We start from the raw sequence: 11,385 nt of genomic DNA on the forward strand, positions 1-11,385 counted from the left end.
TCAAGCATTCAAACACCTGCTGTGAACAAGCACAGAAAGAAATAGAAATGAACAACTCTTCAGCCACAGTCTTAGATGAAATCACCTCTGCTGAGATTGAATGTCTTCTCTTCAGGTGGATTAAACAAACTCCACAGCAATCAGTGAAGCCGATAATACTGTCTGACCAGATTTATTTATGTCAGACAATTACAAAGTTCTTGAGAATTAGGGTTTAGATGAATTAATATATACTTTAGTTGAGCTCTAGACTTTTTTTAAAGTTACTTTTTTTCAGTCATTGGTGTTTTCAGAAAACATTTCTGCATTTAGAAACAAGTTTTGCACTTAAATTCTCAGACCATTTGTAAAGCATCTGGATTCCACTTTTTATTTTCAATATTTACTTTATTTTGCTTTTCATTATTGTCATTTGTTGTTATGATCATGACATGGACATAAGGTACATTTGTAGCAGGATGGTCAATATGATTTACAGCAGTATGTCACTTCCAGATACTTATTAACACCCACACATGGATCAGAGAAGACCGAATTTGAAGCATTTAGTTGACAAGACTTCTTCCCATCACACCTTAAGAAAAAAAAAAAAACCAAGTGTTAGAAATATCTGTTTTTTATTCCTATATCCCTGCATGCTCTCAGACCTGTAGGAGACCCTCTCAGCTTGTTCGAGGGTCTCCTATTCTTTCCATTGGAGGGTCCCGTTCGGATACACATGTCTTTGTGGAGCTTTGACAGGAAACTGACCATATTTAGAATGTGTTATATAACTATGCTATATGATCCTATATGATGTAGTGTATGGTCTTATTGGTGGAAGGGCTTTTACTCCCCCCTTCTACTTTTCTATATCTGTGCTAAACCATTGTCTGAGTTTAGAGAATCTTCTCTCCTCCAGCGCTGGACGAATTGTTTATTCATTGCCTGAATAAAGACAGAGACTGGGGGCACTTTTGTTGGAGTCAATTCATTTCTAACAATTTGGGGGCTCGTTCGAGATATCTCCAGACGGTAAGAATTTATTTTTTTTCTAAAGAGTTGATTCTTACTGTCTGCTGAGAAAATATTGTTTGATAATTATAGTGCCGTGATTTTTTTGCCATATTTGGTAAACTCAGGTATCCTCGTGTTTTTAACTAAACACGGGAAGAACGCAAAAAAGAGATTTGATCTCCTCTTTTTGGTTACCTCGTAATCATTACGGGATGGTTATCCTCGCATTTTGAATAAATGTGGGAAGAGCGTGTAGGGAAATTGATCACTTTCCTCCGTTGGTGAAATCCTTACGATAGGGACGTAAGAAGGAAATAGATTTGGAGCTGAGACTTTTTTCTCTCTCTCGCAAAGCCTATTTCAATGTGAAGTCTCTGTCTTTTTGGGCTATGAATGAATAATACTTTGAATTTTTTTTCTCTCTTTTCTCTGTCTCTTTATCTCTCTCTCTTTTTTTTGTCAAATGTACTAACACAATTAATCTGTAAAATCCAGATTTGTTTCTTTGTTTTCTATTTGGCTATTTTGAAAGTTGTTTTAGTTGAATTGATCTAGAAGAGAAATCTTTGTGTGTTAACAATGGGGAATAAAATTAGTCCACCATTATTCGATGAATCGCCAAAAGATTTTATGATTAGAAATAATCAAGCGTTCTTCACAGAACCATATTTGTCAAATTTAGTGGGTTGGACGGCTGGCAAGTCACAATTGTCTCCGTTCCCCAGTGAGGGTTCATTTAAAGATGACGATTTGCGCGCAGCAAAAGATATGGTCTGTGGAAATTGGGGAGATCCAAATTGGGATTACGAATATATGAAACATTCTTATAAAATTTGGAATGACATGAAATCATATTGGAATCGTGGTCCAGCAAAAAATATTGGAGAAAAACTTTCTGCTTCTCCGGCTGCACGGTATGAGACAGAGAGTGTCTCTTCCGCTGTGCACCCGGCTGAGCGAGAGGAAAAAAAGGCAGAACAGCCAGTCTCTGTGATACAGCCCCCTCCCCAATACGAGAGCATTCAGACTGCTGCAGTTTCTAAACCTGTAAAGAATAAGTTGTATCCAGATTTAAAGACGGCAACTGCGTTTCCCTTCGTGGAAACTTCAGATGGATTTAAAGTCCACGCTCTTAACATCACCGAAGTGATGGCAATTTGCAAAGAATTACCAGACCCTGCTAGATCTCCTCATCACTATGTGTCGGTATTAAAACGTTTAACAGCGTACAGTCAATTGACTGGTCGAGATTACCGCTTCATTCTGACTAAAACATTGCCCGCCGAAATTACCGAAGAGGAGCTAATTGAAGGAGTGGAACTGTTAAACCCGCAAAATGACGCACCGCCTGCTCGCAACATTGTGATAAAAGATTCAGAACCGATTGATTTGTCTAGACCTTATCGCGAATTGAGATTGGTAGATGATGAAGATGATGAATTCTTCAATGAATGGGCGTGGGCCAGTCCGGGTAAGCTCAAACTTTTTTTCAAACAATTAACTGCATTTTTGCTGAAGTTGTCGTCTGCTAAACAAGACATTTCACATGCAGCTAATACTAAACAAAGAGCTGGCGAGAGTCCAGTTGCTTTCTTTAATCGATTTAAGCGTGCCTGGATCGAAGAGTCTGCCATTCCTGTTGATGATGATAATTGTCTGTTGTTTGTGAACACGTTTCTAAATAACATGCACAATGAAACTGCACAATTGATCCGAATTACAACAACGAACATTTCTAATATGAATATAGAGGATTTGGGTAGGAGACTCCGGGAACTTTCCTCTGCCGGAGCTTTTGATTCCTCCAGAGGAAAAATTCCAGCAATGCTTCAAGTTAACGCCGTTCAAAACCGTCCGTTAGCCAATAATAAAAACCCTGTAAAGTGCTATTGTTGTGGCCGTTCAGGGCACATCGCCAGGTTCTGCAGGAGCAAAGCTGAGATGCAGCAGCCTAATAGGAACCAGATGTTCAAGCGCTCGGATGGCTACGGGCCAAAAGCCCCCTCCTTGCGCTCTTCAGGCCAGCAGTTTGCTGAATGGAGGAAACAATGACGCTACCCACAGGGCACCGAGCCTGAGTTTTCCTTAATTTCGATGAATTACCCCAACAGATCAAATGTTTTGCCATTTATTGAATTAAACGTTGATCATAAACCATATGTCTTTTTGATCGATTCCGGTGCTTCTATATCTTCAATCACATCTGTTAGGTACTCGGGCTCCATCACGGGGAAGAAAATCAACTCTGTGGGAATCGATAACGTCCCCGTGAAATGTGAAATGACACCAACTTTGCCGGTTACTTCTAACGACATACCGTCATTGTTCAAAATGCATGATTTTGCAATAATTCCAAATTCTCCTTTTTGCCTGCTAGGTAGAGATCTGATGCATAAATTGGGTATTACACTTGAATTTGACGCTGATTCTCTGACTCTTATGTTTCCTGCAGCCTTTTCCATTTTGACTGACACAGGAAGTGCTCTCCTCAACGATCTGCCTGCAACTGTGCTGACACAGGAAATACCTGATGTTAATCCCAAATTGTGGGCGGGACACAAGGATGATGTAGGCCTCATTGATGTACCACCTTACAAGGCCAATTTGACAACGAATAGGCCTGTGTTTCAAAAGCAATATCCGCTTTCAAAGGAAAAAGAGGAGGGAATTAAACCCCTCATTGATCAATTACTGGCTCAAGGCATTCTGGTCCGCACTCATTCACCTTATAACACACCAATCAATCCAATCAGGAAGGCAAATGGTTCTTGGCGTTTAACGCAAGACCTGAGAAAAATTAATGATTTGATAAAACCACTTGCTCCTATTGTGCCAGATGTACAAACTATAATTAATTCTATCCCTTCGGAACATACATTCTTTTCTGTCATTGATTTAAGCTCCGCCTTTTTCAGTGTTCCTGTTGATCGTGAGACTCAGCCACTGTTTGCATTTTGTTTTCAGAATTGTCAATACATGTGGACGAGACTACCTCAGGGGTTAAAGGACTCGCCGGCCGTTTTCTCCGCGATCGTGCACGCGACTCTGAAGGATGCCAAGCTACCTCCTGACACCTGTCTTCTCCTGTACGCTGACGACATATTAGTCACTGGTGCCTCGGAGGACATGTGTGCTGCTGCCTCCACAATTGTCTGCAACATTCTAGCTGAGGCTGGTTTCAAGGCATCTAAAGAGAAACTCCAGTGGGTGAAAAGAAAAGTCACCTACCTGGGCCATGAACTGTCACAAGGCAAAGTCTGTCTGTCTGCGGACAGGGTCAAAGCCATTGCTGCCTTCAAGCATCCATCGACACGGAAGCAAATGCAAAGCTTTCTGGGACTGGTCAATTACTGTCGAGGATGGGTGCCTAATTGCTCCATGTATGACAAAATCCTGCGAGAAGCTACGCTGGGTGATAAAGAGGACATTGCATGGACAACTGAGATGGATCAAGCATTCAGACATTTGAAATCCTCCCTTTTGAGGCCTCCTGCCCTTGGCCTCCCATGCTACACACAAGACTTCCATCTGTACGTGCACGAGGGTGGGGGAACGGCCGCCGCGATCCTGGCCCAAGACCATGGGGGTACATTTCGTCCTATAGCTTATCTATCTAAAACCCTTGATTCTGTGGCTAAGGGACTCCCTGCCTGTTTGCGTGCAGTGGCTGCGACAGCGATCATGGTACAGGACGCTGAAAGGGTTGTTTTATCACATCCACTCACAGTACACACTTCTCATCAGGTGGGAGCCATTATGCATAACATTTCAACTCAACACATGACTGCCCAACGCCGCTCAGGCTATGAGGCTATATTGTTAGCTACTGCTAATTTAACGTTGAAAGTAACTTCTGTTATTCATGGCCCTACTGTACATTTGCACAGGTTGCTGACACAGGGTGAATTTCAGAGTGACGACCACGACTGCCTGTCCAGAATCCAAACCTCGACTGCCTGCAGGCCAGATGTGTCTACATCTGTCCTGGAGGAGGGGAGACATTGGTACATCGATGGATCCTGTTTCAAGCCAAATGACAATTTATACTTGTGTGGTTACGCTATTGTTGAATTACCTGATCGTGTAATCGAGGCGTATTCTTTGCCATATAAATCAGCACAAGTAGCAGAGTTGATAGCTTTAACGAGAGCTTGTCAATTGGCAAAAGGTCAGTGCATCAATATATACACTGACTCCAAATATGCGTACGGCGTAGTCCATGATTTTGCTAAATTATGGGAGGAAAGAAACTTCAAAACCTCCGATGGAAAACCAATTTCACACCATAATATTGTTTCCGAGCTCATTAGTGCAGCACAGCAACCATCGAAACTTGCTGTCATTAAAGTAGCTGGTCACGCAACCGGTGAATCGAATGAGGCTAGAGGAAACAGATTTGCAGATGAAGTAGCAAAATGGGCCGCAAAAGATGTAATACTTAGTCCGCATGTAAAAGAAGAAAGCACCGAAGTGCCGATGATGAATTCATCACTGATTAATGATTTGGACATTAAAGTACTACAAGCTAATCCTACACAAGCTGATTTGACTCATTGGGCTGCCAATGAAGTAAAACCAGATCAATCTGGTATTTTAAGAGATAAACAAGGTAGAATCGCACTACCAGCATCCGCCGTCGTAATGCTGTGCAGACATTATCACGGTGTATCACATGTGTCAAAAGAAAAAGTGATACAAAATTTGAATCAATCATACTGCATAGCAAATGTTCGAAGGAATACTTTGTTGATATTGGATGCTTGTCTGGTGTGCGCACAAACAAACAGGCACAAGGCAACCAGACATGACGCTCTTCCGCATCCTGAACTTCCTTTCCAATACTTGCAGATCGATTTTACACACATGCCACCATGTGGGAATCACAAATACTTGCTCGTGATTATTGATCGATTTACTAAGTGGCCTGAAGCTTTTCCGTGTGGTAAAGAAAATGCGCAGACGGTAGTAAAGGTTCTTGCAAAATAAATTATACCGCGATTCGGCATTCCATCCGTTATAGCAAGTGATAATGGAACTCCGTTTGCGTCAAAAGTCACACAATTACTAGCTAAAGAGCTTAATATTAATTGGCATTTCCATATTCCCTATTCCCCAACGTCATTAGCGAATGTCGAACGGTTGAACAAGACAATAAAAGAACGTCTTAATAAGGCGTGTCTAGATACGGGTCGAACTTGGGTTGATTTGTTGCCGGCCGTATTAACAGAAATAAGGATGTCCCCATCAGCAACCACAAAAATGTCTCCATTTGAAATTCTCATGGGTAGACCTTTCCCGACCCCTTGGGTCAGAGGTCGCGCTGGCAATCTTTCCACAGGTGACACGGAGGTGATCATCGCGGATTACGTGGATTCCCTAGTTAGAACTTTGAATGGCATAAACGGTGATGTTTCTCTCTCTCTCCCTCTTCCATCAGAAAAGCCGACTCATCCTTTCGTTCCAGGACAACCAGTGTTGATCAGGTGTCTGAAACCCACGAAACTCGGGGAACCAAATTATCTGTATACCATATATATATACCATGCTAGCAGAGTGAAGGCAGCTCCATCCCTGGGGAACGCATAAGCCTATGCAAAGTAGACATCCAGCACTGAGCGGAAGGACAAAGAAACGTGGAAGAAGACGAGGAAAAGAAATTGCTAATTAAGAATCAGCCGTAATTATCATTGAATCCAGTCAGCCATGCCTGCAAAATTGATCTTGTACCTGTTCGTGCTGACAAATGTACTTATGCACACACAAGCCCTTATTAGCAGTGGTAATGAAACTTGGCTGAAGTACGAAGAAGAGCCACATGCGTTTGCAACTAATATGTGGTGGAGATTAGCTAACTTCACTGCTAAGTCCGGAGGAAAAACAGGTGACTGTTATGTGTGCACAAAAATGCCACAAATTGCTTCTGGACCGCACGTAAGTGTTAGATCACCAACAACGAATGAAGAATTGGAATGTCCTTTATTCGTTAGTATAACTGGATTGATTGCACCCAGAAACTCATCTTCAGTATGGAGTTGTGGTGGTAACAGGACAATGACTGTTGCAGTACAAGTACATGTTAAAGTGGCAACTGTAGGTTCAATTCCTGATTCATTGATCTGTCTTGAAAGAAGAGTAGGAACTATGAAAATGGGTTTAATTCCTGAGAGTAAATGTAATCGAACATATTATCATTGTGAAATACGAAACAAACCCTGTTGTATGAGTTGTATTTCGGGAGAAGGACAATTTAACTCGGAAGAATGTATGAAACAATCTCCTGCCCCTCTATCCACTATGACTGCTTATGGATGGGCAACTCCCGAAGTTCAAGAACTGTGCGCCGAGTATTGTGAACTTTACTCGGGTAAAAATTGTCATAGGTATGTTCCAACTTTAAAAGGAACAAGAGCTGTACAAGATTGGTTTTGGTTGTGTGGACATATGGTCTAAATGGTAATGGTAATGGTAAATGGACTGCATTTATATAGCGCTTTCATAGACCCATGGCCACCAAAGCGCTTTACAATTTGCCTCTCATTCACCCATTCACTCATACATTCATACACCAACGGCGGTGTCAGCCGTGCAAGGCGCCACTCAGCTCGTCGGGAGCAGCTGGGGTTAGGTGTCTTGCTCATGGACACCTCGACACTTGGTCCAGTGGAACCGGGGATCGAACCACCAACCTTTCAGTTTGTAGACAACCTACATGAACCACTGAGCCACTGCCGCCGTCTATACTACCTTACCTTTTAATTGGAGTGGACGATGTGCTTTAGTAACTTTGGAAGAGTATTCTATGATTATTAGATCACCAAAAACCGATGATATGAAGAAGCAACGAAACACACGCTCCCTCTCTGATCGCAGTTCAGTTAGTAGTCTGGGTAGAGATAATCCAGTACCAAAAGAACATCGACTCTGGACTGGTACGGAAAAATTCTTTGAAGGTATTTTTCCAATAATTGGAATATCCAGTCTTCAAATAGAAGTAGAAGTTACAAGATATGAGTTGATTTCATTTATTAAAACTACTAGGGACACACTATCTGCTGTCCAAGAGGAACTTCGAGGACTCCGCTTAACTGCTCTACAGAATAGGTTGGTCCTAGATCAGCTGACTGCGGCAGGAGGAGGGGTGTGTGTTATTGTTGGAGCTTCCTGTTGCACTTTCATTCCGGAAAACGATTTAAATGGTCATTTGATTTCCCAGGGGATAAACAACATGACAAGAATTGCTCAAGAGTTAGAAAGAAGAGAAGTGAGTGACAGAGGTGGGTTCGGTGATTGGATCACAAGTTGGAAACAAATGCTTGTATCTGCTTTGATCCCGATAGGGGTTATACTGTTAATCCTTACATTTATTATTTGTTGTATTATTCCATTTATCAGAATTTTGATTCATCGTGCTATGAATACTTTTGTATCTTCTCAATATGCTTTGATGAACAGAACTGTAAAGTGTTAATGCTTTGAAGGAAATGTTTGAAGGATGTTTATTGTATAAGAATAGGCATGCAGAATGATATGATATGATAGGATAATTATATTATATGATAATTCTCTATCAAAGGGGCCATTGTTAGAAATATCTGTTTTATATTCCTATATCCCTGCATGCTCTCAGACCTGCATATATGCAGCATAAGCATTCCTTTATGTTGATGTAATGGTCACATCTGTTATACATTAAGAGGGTTCCTATTGCTCAAGTGGAGAGCTTGTTCGAGGGTCTCCTATTCTTTCCATTGGAGGGTCCCGTTCGGATACACATGTCTTTGTGGAGCTTTGACAGGAAACTGACCATATTTAGAATGTGTTATATAACTATGCTATATGATCCTATATGATGTAGTGTATGGTCTTATTGGTGGAAGGGCTTTTACTCCCCCCTTCTACTTTTCTATATCTGTGCTAAACCATTGTCTGAGTTTAGAGAATCTTCTCTCCTCCAGCGCTGGACGAATTGTTTATTCATTGCCTGAATAAAGACAGAGACTGGGGGCACTTTTGTTGGAGTCAATTCATTTCTAACACCAAGGAATTAGAAAAGAGATTGTCTATTAGTTCTTGTATCATTCTACAGTCTCAGAATTTAAACTAGTCAATATTTTTTGTCCACATACCAAGTAGTTATTTAATAAACAGGATAATAAATGATCTCAAATGTACATTGTTCCTTTAATGTATAGGGTTTAAAATAAATAGCTGAAGATAGGGACACCTAAAGTCTAAAGTGTCTGTAGATGAAGTACCTGGAACGCAGGCTGCTGGTCTGAGAAGAGTAACAGTCTGATGCGGTTGCACATTTATGAGGGCAGGTTACGAGATCTCGTCTTCCATAATTGGCATGATGAACATGTATAACACCTTTACCTTTTGATACACAGACATTTGATGACAATTTCCTGAGTGATTGTTTCTATTGTAGACATGAGGCGCTTCACTAATCTCAGCATAGTAAAAGAACACACAGAAAGAGGAGAACTTACCACACTTAATGACGCTTTTCTTATTTTCACAGGTTACACTTCTTTCTTTTTTGGGGGGTGGAAGGGGAACAGAGGTCAGACATACAGCAACTACCAGTACAAGATATTCAAACATTTTTACTCATTTGCTACACCTTAAATTATAAAATATTCAGCTTCAAAATGTACGATGGAAATTCTACTTACTTGCTGGGAGACAGTCATAAGACAGATCCAGGTATTTATAAGTCCCAACACAAGGATCAGACAAAACGGAGTTCACTGCAGGAACAGTGCAGCTCTTACTTCCATCACACCTGATTCGTGGACAGACAATGACAAGTACTTAATAGCTTTAATATACAGATCATATGAATCTTGTGCCTAATAAACTGAAATTGCTACTTTTTCCTATGCTAGAAGTTAAACCTACCGATCAGACATTATAGAGAGGGACGCTGCGGCGCTGCATTGTGTATTTGAGATCTGATTAGCTGGTTTCCCACTAATGCACGTTTTGCAATTAGTCCGCCCATAGTTGGCTTTATTGATCTTAATGAAATTCAGATCTATTGTTTAAAGGAAAGAAAAGACAGAATTGTGGTAGTTTAAAGGGATAGTTACTTTAAAATTAAAAATCTGTCATTTACTCACCCTCAAGTTGTTTCAAACCTGTATTAATTTATTTCTTCTGCTGAACAAATATTTTGAAGAATGTCAGTAACCAAACAGTAGTCTGTACCCATTGACTTCCATAGTAGGAAAAAAAAATACTATGGAAGTCAATGGGTACAGTCTACGGTTTGGTTACTGACATTCTTCAAAATATCTTTCTTTGTGTTCAGCAGAAGAAATAAATTAATACAGGTTTGAAACAACTTGAGGGTGAGTAAATGATGACAGAGTTTTAATTTTAAAGTAAACTATCCCTTTAAGCAGATTCCATGTGGTTGGAGTCACAAAGGCTCTAGATCCCTCATGATATTGTTGCCTTTATGGAACAAAAGCCCAAAATAAAACTTTGACTAATTACCACATTTGAGACACGCAGATTCTCCTTCACAGACCACCATTTTTTTTGCTTCTGCATCTGCAGAGAGGAAACGGAAGTAAGATAAAGTAGTACATAAACGTTCTGCATTTGAAAGTTGATTTAATCAGACTAAACATGTATTAGTCAGTATTGCCTTACCATGTTGATACAGAAACAGCAGCACTGAAAATCCAATAAAACAAGTTAAAACATTTGATATCATGCAAGATGAATTGTTTCTAAATTAGTACCTACAAGTGATCCAGCTTAGCTTTTGCACCAGCATGTTGAGTGTGTGAACAGAAGGAAAGCCCTGGGATTATTTTAAAGGGACACATGAGCACACAGTATTTATAACAACCACAAGAGTACAATTTTTTCACTCTCAAATTATTGTTGTAAAGATCTGAATTCCATTACAATACCATTATATTGTTATATTTAGCAGTTTAATCCAAGTGTAACTTATTGAAAATTAACACATACAGAAATAAACAATACATGACTATGACTTGTGAAGCATAAACATGAGACTCACCAAACAGCAGTTACAAGAAACAAAGCTTGACAAGAGACTATGGAAACATGATCTATGTATACACTAGGACTAATGACATAACAAGACACACCTGAAAGTAATCAACACAATGAACCAATGGGAAGATGAATGATGAAGATGAACTGAATACCACATGACAAGACCATAAACCAATGAGAACAAGACATGGCAAAGGAACCAGGGCTTAATCCGAAATCGCCCCCTAAACCCTCATTCACTATTCTTTGCACTAATGATGTTCTCTTGAATGATTGAATGAAAAGGAGTGAGTGAATTCGGACAGCCGTTGAGGGTCCATCAGTTGTACACTCTTTAATGCAGTGCGA

At 40.4% G+C, this 11,385-nt stretch overlaps 1 protein-coding gene across 1 annotated transcript; it reads right to left on the reverse strand.

Annotated features, from left to right (window-relative positions):
• Positions 1 to 274: 274 nt before the first annotated feature.
• Positions 275 to 11,063, reverse strand: LOC306986111 (L-rhamnose-binding lectin CSL3-like). The gene is made up of 9 exons (XM_079589006.1): positions 11,039 to 11,063; positions 10,756 to 10,813; positions 10,660 to 10,683; positions 10,501 to 10,557; positions 9,901 to 10,036; positions 9,675 to 9,784; positions 9,489 to 9,533; positions 9,252 to 9,372; positions 275 to 574 (listed from the first exon to the last, which is right to left on the reverse strand). The coding sequence occupies exons 2-9, from the start codon at positions 10,784 to 10,786 to the stop codon at positions 463 to 465; spliced, it is 636 nt and encodes a 211-aa protein (XP_079445132.1). The 5' UTR covers positions 10,787 to 10,813; positions 11,039 to 11,063; the 3' UTR covers positions 275 to 462.
• Between the last annotated feature and the right edge of the window lie 322 nt (positions 11,064 to 11,385).

This window comes from Phoxinus phoxinus, assembly GCF_949152265.1.
Source record: "Phoxinus phoxinus genome assembly, chromosome: 18".
Lineage (NCBI taxonomy): Eukaryota > Metazoa > Chordata > Actinopteri > Cypriniformes > Leuciscidae > Phoxinus > Phoxinus phoxinus.